Below are 18,089 nucleotides of genomic sequence, written 5' to 3' on the forward strand. Positions count from 1 at the left end.
CCGCGGAAAGCCGCTCTCCAGTCGATCCGCACCGACGCCCGGTGCCCAGCAGGCGGGACAGAGATGAACATCCTGCCGGCCTGGAAAAGGTGCCGCTGTATATCGAGCAAGAGCCTTCATCCTGGGCTAGGATTTCCCCAGCCTGGGCAACTTTCAAATCAATGCGTGGACTTCAGCTCCCAGGATCCTCAGCAGCAGCCATGCTGGCTGGGGAAGTCTGGGAGGTGAAGTCCACCCCTCTGGAGGTTGCCCGGGTTGGGAAACTCTGCAGGCGTCAATCCTGCAATTCCAAGGTTGTGCCAGGAGCGTCACAACCAGCATTGAGGACAACGTAGCTCCAGCCTGCCTGAGCCAGTTTGACCTCCCACGCATTACCTTGGCCAAGCTAAGCCAGAAGCTGCCGAGATCCCCTGAATCCAGATGGAGGGAGAGGCTCCCCACCAGGCTCGTCAGCCAGCCACGGATTCTGGGAACCAAAATCTAATACCATTTGAAGGAAGCCTGTCTTATTGTCCACCCAAAATAGGGGACTTGCCTGCTATAACTCACTGTGGTGAAATCTCACTCCCCAAAATTTTGCTGGCTGGGGAATTCTGGGAGTTGAAGTCCACCCGTCTTAAAGTTGCCAAGGTTGAGGAACACTGCTCTACAGGCTACAGGTTGGCCAGCTAGTCCTCCAAGATAGTCCATTCCATCTCATCATTTCTACCAAACTTTATGGTTTCACTTCTAACCAAGGTTCACTATCCCAGATCTCCTGAATGCAGTCAGTTCACTATGGACTGGATTTTACTCTCTTTTTGGAAGGGTCCTATCTTTGCAGCCCATATATGGTTGCCCTCATCAATCAGACTAGCACACAGTAGAGCAGCCATGAAGGCCTTGAACAAATGATGCTACTTTGGACGCATTAAGGAAAGACCCAGCTCTCTGGAGGAGGCTCTGATGCTGGGAAAGGTGGAAGGAAAGAGAAGAGGAGGAGGACCAGCAGCAAGAGGGGGTAGACTGAGTTACCATGGAGATGGGGGCACTGTTGGAAGACCTGAAGGTCCAGGTTGGGGACAGGTCCTCCTGGAGAAAATCTATCTAAGGAGTCAACAGTGAATCAACCAGTCAATGTGAAGACCCAGCTCTCTGGAGGAGGCTCTGATGGTGGGAAAGGTGGAAGGAAAGAGAAGAGGAGGACGACCAGCAGCGAGATGGATGGACTCAGTTACCATGGAGATGGGGGCACTTTTGGAAGACCTGAAGGACCAGGTTGGGGACAGGTCCTCCTGGAGGAAATCTATCTATGTGGTTACTAGGAGTCAACAGTGACTTGATAGCATGTAATCAATCAATCAATCAATGCAAAAACCCACCTCCCTTTGCAAAGCCCATAATGCTGGGAAAGGTGGAAGAAAAGAGGACAGCCAGCAGCAAAGTGGAGGGACTCAGTTACCAGCCGATGGGGGCACCCTTGGGAGACCTGAAGGGCCAGGATGGGGACAGGTCCTCCTGGGGAAAATCCTTCTTTCTGGCTGTTAAGAGTCGAAACTGACTTGATGGGACATAATCAAATCGATTAACCTTGGCGGCTCCAGCTATTTTTAATGTTAATCCCTAAAAGGCAGGGATTTCCCCTTGGCATTAAAGATCTGCATGCTGTCCTTGGCCGTTGGGAAGAACTGGAGTACCTGCTCCCATTTATACCCTGTTTTGCAGGATGGAGCACCGCAGGAACCAGGCTCCAGGTTTTAATCCTAACCTTAGGAATTTGGCACGCGGCTGAAAATATGCAACAGCAATGGCGGCTTGTACTCACGTCACCCTTCTTAAATCTGGCTTTCAGGCTCTTCATGTGGCTCTCTGCAAGAGACAGATCAAGAGGCTTGGAACGGCTCATGCTATCCAACCCCGCAGTCTTTGCAGAAACAGGGCCAGAGAAAATAGGCAAAGGCCACTGCAGGGTGATGCTCTGCCCTCATAGCTGACACAGTTCAGCATCCTCCTCAGGTAGGAATTTTTCTTGCCCCCTCCCTGCCCCAGAAATGCCAGGGGTTGAAATCAGAAGCATGTGCAAGCCAAGCGGGTGTCTACTGCTTCCCTTAAAAATAGAATAAGACTCCAGTCCTCGTGGCTTTGAGCGACGGGCAGAGCTAGAAAGGGACAAAACAAGGTACCTTCTACCAAGTTACAGCTTTATGCCCCCTAGTTAACATTATCTACAGGGGTGAGAGGAGCTGATTGCCAAATCTTTTCACCAGCAAGCAACACCAGTCTCTCCCTTCTTCCATTCTCAGACTCCGAACCCCTTTGTGCTTGGGGGAATCCTTGAAGCTCACCTGCCCCATCACCTGGGATGTGCAACCAGGAAATTGGTTCTCGTGCTGTAATCTCGGGGGATCCCCAGCCTCTGCCATCCCCTGCGTGGCCTAATTAGGATCCAATCTTCCACCACATCAGGAGATGGAGATGGTGGCTACCTTCACACGCAGGTGTGCCTACTACTGAACCCGGTTGTTTATCCAGCAGAACTGTTCCCCGCTTCGCCCAAACCGTCTCCTTGTTGGTGAAGCCCTGGAAATCGGCCCAACAGAGCTTTTGCTTTAGGAAAGAGACGGCTATTTTAGAGGGGAGGAATAAAACGTGCATATTATGAGACTTACATCTGGGGGTTATAAGCCGGTCCTGTCTTTTGGGGTTCGATTCTGCTGCAATCGCATGGATGTCCTCGGGCTCATGTTTCGGTGCAGCCGTTGCAAAGGTATCTTCTTACGAGCCCCTGGCTGCAAAGCAATTTCAGAATATCCCTGGCTTCTGTTCAGCATCAGGTGGGTGGCGGCCTCACCAATTGGCGATGTGTACGGCATGGTGGTGGCAGCCGAGCCCGGCTTCTTCCTTGAGGATTAATTAACTACCTGTAACAGGTAAACTAATTCCTCTCCCAGGTACAGTACTTGATACCTTCTCAACTGTCTTGCTTTTCCATACAGCTCATAAAAGATAATACTTTGCTTTGGGCCTCAGTAGGGTTTGAATTGCAGGAGATGATCTCCAGGTGGCAAAGGAATACACCATAGGGCAATATCCCTGGATTATTTGGGGTCTCTCCATTTCCAAAGGGGAGAACTGGAAAGAGATGTTTCCTAGCTGGACATAGCAACTGTTTTTAATTTGATTTTTGCTTTTGTTACTACAATATTAGGGGAAAAGGTCTTCTGGATCATATCAGCAGTCCAGCTGCTTACTGGAAGGGGGTAAGCAAGAAATTTGCCCACTGTATGAGCAGGCAGCCAGTGGAACAGGCAGCCCCAGGAAATGGTGAGCCCTCCTTCGCTGGAGGTCTTTAAACAGAGGCTGGATGGTCATCGGTCAGAGATAATCTACCAGGCCCCGCACTGAGCAAGGGGTTGGGCTGGATGACCTCTAAGGTGTCTTCTAACTCTGTGATTCTGTGAGACTGAAAATACAAATACTGTACAGCGGAAGCGCTGATGTTGGGTTGGGCTGGGCTCATTCGGTCCAAAATTCTGTTCCGAGAGGGACCAGCCATAAATCCATCCCAGATCTTTGTCCCTGGTATCAGGTCATCAAAGTTTCTGTATTGCATTACTGTGCTGATGGGATCCTGGAGGCCATGTAGTCCAACCTCCTTTTCAGGGTAGGAATCCAAATTAAAGCATCCCTGTCAGATGCTCCTGTCCACAACCAGCAGAGGAGAGCCCCCCAAGTCTTTGGGTCATTGCTTTTTTCTAACATTTCATCAGGATCTGCTTTTCTGTAACTTAACCCCATCCTTTGGTGTTCTGTCGTCGACAAGGAGAGAGAGACAGGACACAATTGTCTTCCTAGTGCCATTCTTTTGACCTTCATGTCCCTCCCCATCTTCTCTTTCCAAGATGGACTACTTCCGTTCCCTCTGTTGCCTTAAAAACTCAGGCACCCAGAGTGGCATGGAGCTGAAGACCTATTCCCTGAATTTGGGAAAGGAAGCAATTTTACCTTTGCAAAGGTGGCCCTTTCACCTACCTGCAAATACGAATCACAAAGTCATTCAGGCAAAGCAAAAGGCCTTTATTAAAGGGGTCCAGTCTTCTTATACGGTACAGAAACAAATGATACGGACATTCAGTATACGTGATATGTCAGAAAGCCACTAATCCAATGATAAAAGACGTTGATTACATGTGAGAATTGAACAATAGAAAACAGTGATTACAGATAACATGCCACAAGAAGCAAATTTATGGGATGCGTCACCCTCTTTCCCAGGCTGGTTTGTATCCATCTCCAAACTTGCAAGTGTGTTCAAGGACTTTCAGAATACGCTTTCTACTGTTGAGTTGCTGAAAAGGCTCATTTTTTGCACATAAAAGAAAGGGTTTGGGGTAAAAGGAAAACATGGTTTCCTGAACTTCAAAAGAAGGCATGGATGCCATGCTGAAATGCTAATATCACCTTTATTAAAAAGCTAATAATGAAGCCTAAAATTCCAGGTAACACCTCCAGCTGCTCTTCATAGGATTGAGTCCATAATCCTCCTTGTTGGTCTTTGTCTGAACTTGTTCCAGTTTTTTGGAATAATCCTTCAACTGTGGGGACTACAACTGTGAAGCCAATTCAGTGGCTTGCTAGAACCACTGAAATGGAGCAGAGCTTATAACACAGCTGAGAAGCCGGCACAGAAAATAATTATCTTAAAATAGCTTCAATGAGCATGCCAGAGAAACACAGGTTATTGATCTTACACATTAAGCCCTCCCGAGCATAAAGAATCACACGCTTAGACATATTAGGTTAAGAAGTAAAAGGAATTTTTTACTGACTTTATTGTTGCTTGTGTCACATCCATCTTGGTGGAAAAGATGAGGTTCCTTTGTTCTTCTTTCCTTTCTAAATACTTAGTTTTGCCCTAAACTCTCATCCCTACAGCTGCCAAGAGCTGCGTGGAAGAAAGGGGAATGCCAGGCCCACCATGTGGTGCCCAGAATGGAGGAGAGCAGCACACATCCCTGTGGCTGCTTCTGGTGGGGAAGAAGGAAGAGAGAGAGAGCAAGTGGGAGTGGCAGCAAACAGCTTCCTCAGAGTTGCATTGTGGGACAACTCAATTTACATGTCAATTCACATGCAAATGAGGCATGCTGGATTTGCCAGGACTTCCAACAAACTAACTGGACACAGGACCGGAAGCGACCTCCAGCTCTACACTTCTGAAAAGCTCGCCCAGCAGGCTTGGAAACCATCACCACTCTGTGCTCTATTCCCAGCCCCTGCTGTTCACAGATAACATGCTCCTGGTGGGGAGGTTCTCTCTTAATTCTCATCCTCAGTATGCTTCAATAGGGTTCTCCTTCCTGAGTACCACAGGGACTCTGTGTGGCTTCCAGAGTGCCCAGGGACACTCTTATTCACTGTTCTGGAGAGGTAGACTGCTTCTGAATATGGAAGCTGGCCTTTTAGGTATTCCAACTCAAATGGGCTTACTTTTGCAGAATCAGCTGAGCAGAATTGGCCAGGAAAATAAAGCCAACTGAAAATACTTAAACTGAAGAAAGGAAATAAAAATACTACGAAAACATTTTTCCTCCAAAGGGTTATGCTTGGGCAACTGTTGGCTCTAAACTGGCATTTAAAGTGGCGGGGTTCACACAGCAGACCTAACTGGTTTGCTGAATTAACCCATTTTTCTGGGCTCCGGCAATATATTGACCCAAAACTGACCAAGGGAGTTGGATTCACACATCCTAAAGCACAAAAGAAAACCTAACCAGGATAAGAACGTGTGGTTACCTGGAATTTTAGGCTTCCTTACTAGCTTTTTAATAAAGGTGATATTAGCATTTAAGCACGGCATCCATGCTTCCTTTTCAAGTTCAAGAAACCATGTTTTCCTTCTACCAAAACCCTTTCTTTCTTTTACCTGCAAAAACAAGCCTTTTCAGCAACTAAATAGAGAGCATATTCTAAAAGTCCTTGAATAAACTTGCAAGTTTTAAGATGATACAAACCTGGCTGGGAAAGGGAGTGACGTAACCCATAAATTTGCCACTTATGGAATGTTATCTAGGATCAATGTTTTCTACTGTTCAATTCTCACATGTAATCAGTCTTTTATTGTTTGCTTTATGATGTATCACATATACCAAATGTACGTATCATTTGCCTCTGTACCCTATAAAAGGACTTGACCCCCCCACTTTAATAAATGCTTGTTTTTGCCTGAATTGCTGTGTGATTCGTGTTTTCAGGTAGGCAAAAAGCCGCTTTGCAAAGTTAGTCCCTCTCCCAGATTCAGGGACCAAATTTTTATCAGCTCCAGCCAAACTCGGGGTGCCTGAGTTTCTAGGCAACGGTGTGAACGCATCTGTTACAGTTCTTTTTCCTAAAATGTTTAAGGGTCAACATGTTTTTAAACTGCTATCTTTATGAATATTGCGATGGTCCTATTTTGTGGTAGTTTGAACCCTTTGCAAAGAGAACAAACCCGCCAGAAACCACAGGGCGCCACGTGCTACCCCACTTCCCCGTTCCCCGCCCTTCATCCCTGCCAAAAACAAAGATGGCGACACCGCCAGTTTACCCGTACGCGACAGCTCCCTCTGCCATTACCAAATATGGCGTCCCTACACGGCCTTCCTCCGTCCTCGGACCAGCACCAAAGAGGGCGCCCTTGACGTCGTCGCCCCTTTCAAGAAAAGCCAATCGCTCCGCCCAAAACAAAGATGAATCTCCGCAGGGAGTGGTCCCACCTCTGCTCGGGATGCGCCTGCGCAGCAGGTGGCCTTCCGGCCTTCCCTCTTCTCCCGACCGGAAGTTATCCCTGCGGGGCGCAACATTGATCCTCAGCGCGGCGATGAACACGTAGGGAGGGGGCGGCGGGATGTCGGTGAATTACGCGGCGGGGTTGTCGCCCTACCCGGACAAGGGGAAGTGCGGCCTCCCGGAGGTGAGAGAGTGTGGGGGAGGAGGGGGAGAGGACGTCTCGCGGTTGCCATGGGACCGGACCGCCCCTGCCCCGCCCCCTCCCTCGGGTGCACGCATCGCCCCTCCCCCAGGGAAGAGGCAGGGGGACCCCCAGCGAAGGGGGTGGCAGATGCCTCCGGGGAAACTGAGGCCGGGCGGCAGGGGCCCCGGGGGACCCCGAGGCACGGGGGAGGGGAGGGAGAGCAGGCCCCGGGGAAAGTGAGGGCTGCCTGGGGGACAATGGAGGAGGCTGAGGCGGGGGGAGCCCTTGGGGACCTGGCCCCGCCAGGCTTCAGGGGGTTTTCTCTGTGGTGCCCCGAGGGCGGGCGGGGGGTCCGCAGCATCGCTGGAGGAGGCGCTGGTGCCGGTGGTGGATCCAGACGGGTAAAGGGAGAGCCAGCCTGGTCCGGCGGTGAAGGCACCGGGCTAGAATCCAGGGGGCCGTGAGTTCCAGTCCCGCCTGAGGCACGAAAGCCGGCTGGGCGAGCGTGGGCCAGCCCCTCCCTCTCAGCCCAAGAGCCAATCAGGTGTGGCATGAGAGTTCTAGTCCCGCCTTAGGCATGAAGGACAGCTGGGTGAACCTGGGCCAGTCCCTCTCTCTCTCAGCCCAGCCCACCTCACAGGGTTGCTGTTGTGGGGAAAATAGGAGGAGGAAGGAGTATTTGGTATGTTCGCCGCCTTGAGTTATATCTATAAAAAGGCGGGATAAAAATCCAATAATAAAGCAGCAGGCAACCAGGGGAGCCTTTATCTGGGGGGCACCTAGCAGTGGCTTCTCTCTCGGCCTCAGTGCGGCATTCGCCCTCCTGGCTGCCAGTGCCCAGCATGGGGCTTACCTCTCCGGAGGAGCTTCAGGCAGCACGTGCTGCGTCTCTGCGGCACGACCGACACTCGCTACGACGTCTTCAATCCTTTGTTCAGATCTTTGATCCCCCAGACGAGTTGGAGAGGAAGATCCGCCAGCTGGCAGACTTGATCCAGAATTCTTTCAACGTGGTGTTTCACACTGGGGCTGGTATCAGTACGGCTTCAGGGATTCCGGATTTCAGGTAGGCTGAATGAGGAAATCTGCCGACAGAAGGCCAGCCTGTTGATCCGAAGTGTATCTCTCCGACCCCTCGGTGTGCTGCTGGCCCTCTATCTTTGCTCTGGCAAAACTGCTCTGCATGAGAGCCTTCCCTCGCCACCTCGTGCCGAAGGTGGGGCTAAAGTCTTTTTCTTACATCCCCTGGAGGAGAACCTCTTCGTTCCTTCTTATGCTTGGCCCTCTGGAAGGAGCCATGGCTTTCCCATCAGCTCCAGCCTGGGAGCTGAGAAAAGACAGGAAGGAACCACAGAAAGAACTCCCGGCAGCCCCACACCAACCAGTAGGTGCTCAGCCGGTCTCCCCAGGTTCCAAGGGACAGCAGGAAGATTTCCCTGCTATGCTATCCGTGGAGCTCAGAATCTTGTTCCTAGACTTGCCAAAATAGACTTATCGGAGGGGCTGCCTCGTCCCAATTACAGCGACCCAACCCACCTGGTCCAGCAGGGAAGGCATGTTACAGACCCGTCGGCTAAAGAATTTCAACTGGTGGGGTCTAGGAGGAGAGCCTTTTCTGCCGTGGCCCCCGCCCTGTGGAACATCTTGCCCCCTGAGCTGAGGTTGGCCCCCGCTCTTCGGGCCTTCCGGAAGAGCGTCAAGACCGGGCTCTGCCAACTCCCTCGGGGACCCAAGAGTGATAAGCAGCCCTGGGGATGGTTGGCAGCTTGAGGATGCTCTCTGCGCCTTTTTAATTTTTATATATTTTTGTAATGGTTTTTATGGTCTTTTTTTACTTGTGAGCCACTCAGAGTCACTTACATAGTGAGATGGGCGACGTATAAATTTGATCAATAAATATAAATACATAATAAATAAAATGGCTGGGGGGAGTAGGGGAAACAGCTGAAGACTAAGACACCCCCTTAGCAACAGCAAACAAGTTACATCCCCTGTGTGCTGTTTCGTGGGCAAGGCTGCTTTCTCTTCCTCACGCTCTTACGATGCAAGAGACAGGAGGAGGCCCCCCTCTCCATGTGAGATTGTTCTCATCCCCACACCCAAGACTGTGGGGTGGGAGGGAGGGAGGCTGTGGTGGAACGGACCAATTTTGTCCAGCGCTGTCCAGGAGGGGAGATGGGGCACAGTTAACCGCGCCAGACGTGAGGGGTTCAGATCACCCCATTCTGGCCAAAGGAGGCTGTGGTTCTCTGCATTGCTGGAGATGAGAGGAACATTGGTGGCCCCTCAGAGCCGACTTCAATTGTCCATTGGGAGGCAAAAGGTCAATAATTTAGTTGTCTCTCCAGAGCAGGAAATGAGTTTATCTGCCCCACTCTTACCAGGTGGAGTGGCAAAGTATTGTCCTTGCATGCCCAGCTGGTAAGAGGCATGCCCTCCTCCAGCTCTCAGCTACCCTGTAGGCAGAGGAGTAAGGTCAATGGCAGAAGTTACTGCTGAGGGACCTTTGCCGTGCACTTCTGTCAGGCATTTTAAAATAGAAAAGTTTGCTGCCTCAAGCACAGATACGGCCATTTTGTGCTTAGTGAGGACTGTGAATGGGGACGTTGGCCCATCCTGGGAATCTTGCTTCCCCGATCCCTTTCCTGATGGCCCCATCTTCAGAGACTGAGAATGCCTTGCCCTGCCTTACCTTTTTCATCCCCGGAAGATGGACCCATGTTCCACACCTTATTTAGCAGGGGAAGAAGCTTAATACAGAAACTAAGTGGCCCAAAGGCCGAGACACAAATTACTTGAATGGGTTGTGTTAACTGTCACATATTGTTCTTCCCTTCTCACATGCCCTACCAGTTGCAGGTGTTGTTGTAACAGTGGAATATATTCTAAAGAAGGAGTTGTACCCTTCTCAGCTGAAATCATTACCCATGGCTGAAGGGAGCGGGAGTATTCTGTCATGAGAGGGGAGGAAGTCCTAAGCCCCACCTAGACTGAAGAAGTGGAATTAACCATTCCTTCCTTCTCTTACTGGGTCATTCTTCGAGTGACCAGAAAGGCCCTTGGGAAGTCCAACTACCAATTCAGCATACGGCAGCTTCCTTTATTTCCTTGCATTTCTCCGCTGTGAGCGTTGTGGTTGAAACGGGCAGCTGAGGGCAGATGTGAGGATGAGGCCAAGCTTTACCTAATTCAGAATTTCCAGACAAAGTTTTGGGCTCCAAGCCTGGGAATAGCAGACTCTGAATAACTTGTTTGGCTTATTAAGCTCTGCATAGAAATCAGGATATGATTTTGGTTTGCGAGCAAAGCTTAATGCATAGACTGTGAATTCTTAAGCCTTGATTTTCACTCTCATTTTGGGGGATGCAAGGGAAAGCCTGCAGGCTTATGGTTGGATCTTCATCTAATAAAGTCAGATTGTTGCATATGAACCAGGATAAGGCATCTATCCTGGTTAAATTTGATTCCTATTATTAAACCTGGAAGTCAGTAGAAACGATAGGTGAATATAATCTTTCTGTCCTGGTACAACTACAGTTTCCTCTCTTTCCCACCCCTGGAGGGGTCCTGAGCTTTCAGGAACATTCTGCCATGCAGCTGCTCTTACCAGGTTCAGAGCTGGTTCCTTGTCTTTCTTCATGCAGAGGCCCTAATGGTGTATGGACCATGGAGGAGCAGGGCCTGGTTCCCAAGTTCGACACTACCTTTGAGAACGCGCGGCCATCAAAGACGCACATGGCTCTCTCGGAGCTCCACAGAGTTGGCATCCTGCACTTCCTGGTCAGCCAGAACATAGATGGGCTCCATGTGCGGTCTGGCTTCCCCAGGTAACGCTTTCCCTCTTGAAGCATTATGGCTGACGAGGTGCCAAGCTAGGTCTTCTCCAAGAAGTTGCCTTATATCAAGGAAGACCCTCAGTCCATCACACTCAGGACCATCGATGTGAACTGGCAAATCATTCCTGGGGTGGGGACAGCCTGTCTTTGGCATGTCTTACCTGCTGGGATGGAGGGGGCTCTACCTGTAGCCCTTCCCCCTCAGTTGGGCAATGGCTGGGGCGATGGGCTCTTGGAGACCTGACAGGGACTCCTTAGCCACCTTCTCTGCTCTGTGTGAGTCCTCCTTCAAGGGTATCTCTGGTGTAAAAGGAGGTCAGACCATCAGAGTGGTGGCTTGTGCAGGGGGTGACCAGCAGCTTCTGGGGGAGACAGTTGTGCCTCTCAAATGCCACAGCTGCAGAAATCAAAATGGGTTGGGTTTTTTTTAAGTGCACGGGATATCAGTCGTATTCTTAGGATTGGGGCCCAGTAAATGCCCTTGAAAGTTTGTTTATTTATGTATTTGTTTGTTTGTTTATTAATCAAATTTATCACCACCCATCTCCCCCGGAGGAGGGACTCTGGGCGGTTTACAATAAAACACAGTTAAAAATGCCATATAAAACTATAAAATAAATATAATACATAATAACTTAAAATCTCACTTTCAGAAGGTGAAAGAATCAGAGACTCGGCATTTCTTGCTCCGGGATGTTGAAGGACTGAGCCCAGAAGCAGGAGACAGCCCAGGGGGAGCAGGAGGGTTGGGTGGCCACACCGGTGGTACTTCTGGAGGGCAGCTTAGGTTCAATTGGAATACGTCACATCCAAGCTTTCCTGGCACGGCAGGAGTGAAACTTTTGGTGAAGCTCCTGCTTTGTGCTCCTTTGTGTGCCTGGGCGTGTTGTGGTCATTGCTGATCCTTGGCGTAAATCTTAAAACAGGCCCATAATGTGCTGCTTTGCCCAAGGATCACTGACCGGTAGGCAAGAGAACAGGAGCGGGTTCTTGTCGTAATCCTAGAATGCGGCGATTCCGCGGAGCTGAACGAAGGGAAGTTCAGGGCAGACGGGTGAAAAGATTGCACAGAGCTACACCGTCCATTGCAGCAAGATGTATGGAGGCCACCAGTCTGCATCCTTTTGGGTTAGACTAAGTCACTGTTTGTTTGTTTGTTTATCAAATTTGTCACCGCCCATCTCCTCCCACTGGAGGGACTCTGGGCAGTTTACAACAAAATCCTCAATAAAACAATAAATATATAAAATACATTATAAAGTTCCATATTATTAATAATATAGATAAAAATGAAGTCCAGATGGCTGTATCTCATTCAGTCTTCACGTGGAAGGGGTGCTTCAAGGCACTAGCCAACCCCGGGCGTGACTCCTCTCCTCTCCTCCCCGCCCCAGGCCAGCTGGCAGAGCCAGGTCTTCAAGTTTCTCCGAAAGGCCAGGAGCAATGGAGCTAACCTCACCTCCGGGGGCAAGATGTTCCAAAGGGCGGGGGCCACTGCAGAGAAGGCCCGCCTCCTGGACCCCACCAGATGGAGTTCTCTTATCAACGGGGTCCTCAGCATGCCCTCTCTGCAAGACCAGGTGGGGCGGGCTGATGATGCGGGGAAGAGGCGGTCCCTCAGGTCCAATCCAGCATAGTTTTTGACGTTTCCTCAGCTTAGGCTGCCATCCAGTGGGTGTCCCAGGAATTTTGACTGTCCTGTAAAAAGCTTCCAGCAACATCTTGTAGTGGAGCTGATCTCAGCTGTCTAGCAGGCTTTCTCTGCTTCTCCTCTCTAGGGACAAGCTGGCAGAACTGCATGGGAATATGTTCGTGGAGGAATGCATGAAATGTGGCAAGTATGTTCCTCTTTTCCCCCAGCTGCTTTGACGTGCCTTAAAAAAAATGTGGCTTTTCATCGTGGTGGTTTTTTAATCAGGGATGCTCAGCAGTGTTAGAGTGGAACACTTCCCTGCAGAATTTCTGGGGGAGGCCACGGAGTGATGGTGGCCTGGGCCAGGTCTCTCTTGCCCAGACGCCATCACCTGATTTTGGTCAAGGGCAGGAGTTTGGATCGGCCCCGCTCCTGATGGAAGTCTCTCAGCAGCCGATCCGGGTGCCAGTTCCCCAGAGGGAAAGCCCGCAAGTCAGTCAGTGGCTCAGACTGAGAGGCAGCTGTTTCCAGGGCTGGAAGCAAAGCAGAAGATGGTCGTCTTCTGTTAGTGTTAACATCTGTTGGTGGACAGCCACCCCTCGGCCTAAGGTTTGAATGGTGGGAACGCTTCCGCTAAGGCCTGGTTGTTATGGCTGCAGCATGTCTTCTCTTTGTATTTAAGGCAATATGTGAGGGACACCGTTGTGGGCACCATGGGGCTCAAGCCCACCGGCCGGCTCTGCGATGCCTCCAAGCGCAGAGGGCTCCGATCCTGCAGGTGCGTGCCCTGCGACTGCCTTCTGTAACCGCCCTCCCCACTTGAGTTCTGCTGAAAGGACGGGCCGCCAGAGACGGAGGGCTCTGTTCACACCACACTCGATCAGGTCAGATAAAGACTGAGCTGGCACGCGTCCACGTAATATTTTAAGCTTCCGTTTGCCTTTTCATTGGTGAGCACGTGGTGTGAACACGGCCCACTTGCTAACTTACTGCTCGGTTATTCTGAGTTGAGCATCTTCAGAAGCCAGTTACCACATCAGGCGTCCTGTGGGAAAGGGAACCGATGTTGTGACGTCTTGAGGGAGAGTCAGAGTTCCTGAACTGTTTCCTGCTTTTAAACTTGCCTCTTTCTGAGAATTCCTTCCCAGCCTTTGCCTAACCTGCGGTTCTTCTGTCTCTCGTCCACCCTAATGCCCGGCCCGCCTTTCTTTCAGCCCCTGCCATTACAACAATCCCGTTCTCACAGTCTCTGACTTTTGAACCACCTCTGGGCTCCATTCGCTTGGCCCACCCTAGAGCCTCTCCACTTTCAACCTAAGGAACTCTGAATTATTATCCCCTCTTCTCCCCATAGTACCTGCAATGGGACAATTCCTCCTGTCCCCAAACTCTGCATGAACTTTGATCCAACCAACCTTTCACTTCTTTCTCAGCAGTTGCCTCCTTTGCCAGAATTCTATTGCTGGCATCCCTCCCCTAAAGCAGCCAGGAATGCTAGTAGATGTGGGTAAAGTCACAGTGAATTCAGCCAGTGGGGTGAGAACTGGAGCTTCAGATCTGCGGCAGCTGGGTGGGACAGGGGTGTAATGGGCTGTGAGAACAACCTTGGGAGACAGGAGGAAAAGCCGCAGCCTAGACAACGGTCTGATCAGAGAAATCTGAGTCCGGAGGAGGGATGGCCGGGGAGAAGTGTCTCAGAAGGAGCCCTCCCTAGTTCTCTGGGGTGAAGGCAGGGGCGGGGGGAAGTGTTTTCAGACCTGTAATCTTACAATAAAGGGAGTATTAGTACCCATGGTTTTGGTTTCCTATCTGGACTACCTCGCAGGGCTGACAAGGGTGGGAGAGTGAGAGAACAAACAGTTGGAAGCTGGTAGATATGAAAATAGTCTCTTGATTTTGTTGATGAATCAAATGTAAAAGTGGCTGAATTAAATAGGGCCTGCAGAACGTGCTGAAGATCGGGTGGAAACTCCAATTGGCTAAATAGGGAAGTCCAAACTATCTGTTGAACTGTGTGAAGACATCTTGCAGGATCTATTTCTGTCCCCCCCCCTCCCCCAGATTATCGGCTTTTGTTCATAGACCCTCCCTTTCCTTTCTCTATTTTGTGAGCTGCTTATTTTAAAAGTGCTGCAGCCTCCTCTGGACATCTGTTCCTCTTTCAAAGTACTTGAGGCTAGCTCAGCTCCCCACTCCCGGGCACTGTAGTTTGGTGGTGGGAGGGACTTAGTTCACTTCTTCCAGCTCTCTGGGGAAGAAGAAGGGAAGTTGAAGCCCATGATGATAGAGATGCACCCCAAGTTTCTGGGAGGGAGGGAGTGTATCTCAAAACAAAAACCAACATGCTTTTATTTGCCATTCACGGTCGGTTTGATCTGCGTGCATTTTGTGTTTCTTCTTAAAGAGGCAAGCTAATGGACACCATCTTAGACTGGGAAGATTCCCTGCCGGACCGTGACCTCCATCTGGCCACCGAAGCCAGCAGGTGTGTTTTCCTCTGCCCTGTTCCCAATCCGGCCTTCTCCCAAATCTCCGATTCTGAATTTCTGTTGAGTTGGGGCTTCCGTAATCTATATAGCAAAGAGGTTGGGGAAGCTGCTGTTGATGAACCCCAGGCGAAGGCCGGTGGTGTTCACAAACCAGTTTAAATATCGCTAAGCCAGCGTTTGGGAATCGGGGCCACCTTGTTCTCCGCCCCCCCCCCATTTGAGAGCGTTGGGGCTAAAATAGCAGGGAGGCAGGATGTCAAAGAAAACTTCCCAGGGGCAGGGAATCCGCAAGGGGTCAAAAAGTTGGTGGCCATAGCCACGGGACTGAAGCCCTGCCCCTCCTTTATGTGCATCACACCTGCGGCTGGAGCTGCCGTCTTGGCTTTTCTGACCCCACCCACAGACGTCCCCGGCAAGGGGTTGATGTTGAGGACCCCTAAAATCCCTGCCAGTTCTGCTGTTCCCCTTGAGAGAAGGCGAGCAGCCTGTGAGTCCTTGCTTGCTGTTGTGATGATCAGGTCACCGTATTATTCTGCCAGGCAGAGATTCATATCGTTTATTGGTTGAGAAATCAAGAGAGGGGTTGTAAAAATTCTCCCATGCCAGGCCAGGAGCTCCAGATCCCCACCTTTCCGCTCCGGATGCCACCTAAGGAAGGGTCTCCAGGGCTGGTTTCTGGTCTCCCTGCAGGAGGGCTTCCTTATCCATCACCCTGGGGACCTCGCTGCAAATCAAGCCGAGCGGGGACCTTCCCCTGCTGACCAAGAAGAAGGGCGGGAAGCTGGTGATCGTGAACCTGCAGCCGACGAAGCACGTGAGTCTGCGTCGTGAGCCCTGCCCCTCGCTCAGGCGGTGGGCCCTTGAGGCTTCGCTTTCAGCTCTTCCAGGTCAGCCCCTTGGTTGGGAAAAGGGCAGCAGAGAACCAACAAGCCAGGATCCTCCTCTTTTGGAGCTGGGGCAGGAACTGGCTAGTTAGAGGGGGAGGAAAGGAAGGTCCTCAGTCATCTGCCCTCCTCACGCTGGCCCATTTGCCCAGCGTTTCTTCTGCCTCTGCGGAGCGCCATCCAAGACCCTGTCCCCACTCCGTGCTCCATGTGACATCTCTCCCCCTTCTGTTTCTCGTCCTCAGGACAAGCACGCGGACCTGCGCATTCACGGTTACGTGGACGACGTCATGACAAAGCTCATGAAGCATCTCGGGCTGGAGATCCCCGAGTGGGCCGGGCCGCTGGTGGTGGAGAGCGCTGAGCAGCCAGAGGCCAAGCCATTTGCCAAGACTGGCACGGACTTGCAGTTCCTGGACAAGGAGGAGCCGCCTCCTCACTGGAAGGGCGCCCGGGAGGTCCTGGGGCACAGGGCCGCTCTGAAAGAGGAATCCTGCGTGCTGGATGGCTGCTCTGCCCCAGCCAAGCGGCCAAAGCTGGAGCCGTTGCTGACTTGATTGATCTGTGTGGGCGTTGCCCGGTATCCCTCAGAAAACCTTTTTGGCCTTGGCGTTTATACCTGACTTTTTAAAGACTCGTCTTCCTCCGTTTCTGTATGTCTCTTTTCTTCCTGGAATTGTGAAGCTTTCTGGATGAGCCCAGAATTCCCATTTCTGGAAGAAGGTAACAGCTAGTCGGTGATCCTCCTTCCTATGAGACGGGCCTCTGTCGTTGTAGGCCTCTTGTGTGCTGTTGAGGCAAGGGGTCCTTGCCCTCCCCTCCCCTCCCCTCCCCTCCAGGGATCTCTCTAAGGACCCATTGCAACTCCATTAATTCAGGGATCTCTCTAAGGATCCCCTGGTTTTGCTGCTACCACCCAACCCTTTCCTGGTATGCAAATGCAGAGTTTCTCTTTCTCCTCTGTTTCTTTGTAAGTATCGGAGGGCGTGTGAGGAGGGGACAACAGCAGGGTCATTTTAAACAACTGCCTTTGTTAAATCACTTGGAATAGAAAACAGGCTCCCTTAAGTCATGTATCTGAGGTTGGTCGGTCCTTGCTTTCCTTGGCACTTTGTGTGTGTGTGTGTGTGTGTGTTTATATACACAGTGTGTATATATATGTATATATTAGGGGGTGTGTATGGATATAAAGTCTTGTGTGTGTGTTTGTGTATGTATGTGTGTGTGTGTGTGTGTGTGTATATACACACATACATACACATACACACAAACACGCACACACGCACACAGCCTCGTGTGGCGCAGAGGGGTAGGCGGCAGTATTGCAACTGAAACTTTCCCCGCGACCCGGGTTCGACCCCAGCGGGAGCCGGATTCTCTCTCGGGCAGCCGGCTCGGGTCGACTCAGCCTTCCACCCTTCCGAGGCCGGTAAAAGGAGCACCCGGCTCGCTGGGGAAGGTGGCGACCGGGGAAGGCAGTGGCCAACCACCCCGCTCTACAGTCCGCCGAGAAAGCGTCGCGGAAGCGGCGTCCCCCCAGAGGCTCAGACGTGACCCGGTGCTGGCCCAGGGGACCTTCCACATATATAAAGTCCTACCTGACAGGCGGAGGCTCAGAGCACCCCTCGGCCCTGTCCTTCCACCCCATTTCCCATCTCCTCCTCCTCTCAGGTTCACGGCTGCTTTTCTTTTCGGGGAGGGAGCTCCTGCAGAGATTTCTCTCTCTCTCGGTTCTGGAGAAGCGCCCCCCCCCCCCGACTTCCAGTTCAGGAGTGGGAATGTGTGTGTGCTCCCTAATCAAATGAAAGTTGGGATGTTGAGAATAAGCATGTTACGTTTCCCCTGTTGGTTTGAACAGAACATACGGAACAACAGTCCTCTGCATATCCTTCTATTTTCTTGGGGGGGGGGAATAGAAAAAACTCAAGAATGGGCAGCAACTGCGTGATTAAAGCCCTCATTTCGAAGGTGTGGTTACAGCTGCTGTCTTGACTTCGTTGAACACCCCCCCATCAGCGCCCCAAATCTTTCTATTTTTCGGCTGTTCTTTTAATGATTAACCTGATACTTATCCAGATACGAACACGTCATCCCCTTTTGATAATACTCTTTTAAAAAAAAACTTGGCATTTCAGCTGCTTCAGAAGAGAGGTTAATTCCCCTCCCTACCCCCTGGAAAAACCCTCCCAAGCAGAGTTTATAAGGGTTGTGATTCTGGAATGTGGGGGCTTGCTAGAGAAGCAGGCCTGGTTTGAAAGAACAAGATGGGGTCAATGTGAGGAATTTGCAGGGAGCTTGGTTACTACTTGCTTGTGGGGG

The 18,089-nt window shown here is 51.1% G+C and overlaps 1 protein-coding gene across 2 annotated transcripts; it reads left to right on the forward strand.

The window, feature by feature from the left end:
• The first annotated feature begins 6,833 nt into the window (after positions 1–6,833).
• SIRT6 (sirtuin 6) lies at positions 6,834–16,414 on the forward strand. 2 transcript variants are annotated; one of them, XM_063290939.1, is made up of 8 exons: positions 6,834–6,928; positions 7,867–7,994; positions 10,573–10,755; positions 12,543–12,602; positions 13,080–13,175; positions 14,802–14,882; positions 15,577–15,700; positions 16,016–16,414. In XM_063290939.1, the coding sequence occupies exons 1-8, from the start codon at positions 6,863–6,865 to the stop codon at positions 16,325–16,327; spliced, it is 1,050 nt and encodes a 349-aa protein (XP_063147009.1). In that variant the 5' UTR covers positions 6,834–6,862; the 3' UTR covers positions 16,328–16,414. The 2 variants fall into 2 exon arrangements, with proteins under 2 accessions (XP_063147009.1, XP_063147010.1); XM_063290940.1 differs by lacking the exon at positions 16,016–16,414 and having other exon boundaries at positions 15,290–15,695.
• Positions 16,415–18,089: the final 1,675 nt, after the last annotated feature.

The sequence above is a fragment of the Candoia aspera genome, chromosome 1 (assembly GCF_035149785.1).
Source record: "Candoia aspera isolate rCanAsp1 chromosome 1, rCanAsp1.hap2, whole genome shotgun sequence".
NCBI lineage: Eukaryota > Metazoa > Chordata > Lepidosauria > Squamata > Boidae > Candoia > Candoia aspera.

Excerpts from the sequence above, each read along its gene's own strand:
- SIRT6 (XM_063290939.1), top strand. The coding sequence starts at position 6,863 with ATGTCGGTGAATTACGCGGCGGGGTTGTCGCCCTACCCGGACAAGGGG. Across the intron at positions 6,929-7,866 it reads GGAAGTGCGGCCTCCCGGAG|ATCTTTGATCCCCCAGACGA; the intron begins GTGAGAGAGTGT and ends TCCTTTGTTCAG. Across the intron at positions 10,756-12,542 it reads GTGCGGTCTGGCTTCCCCAG|GGACAAGCTGGCAGAACTGC; the intron begins GTAACGCTTTCC and ends TCTCCTCTCTAG.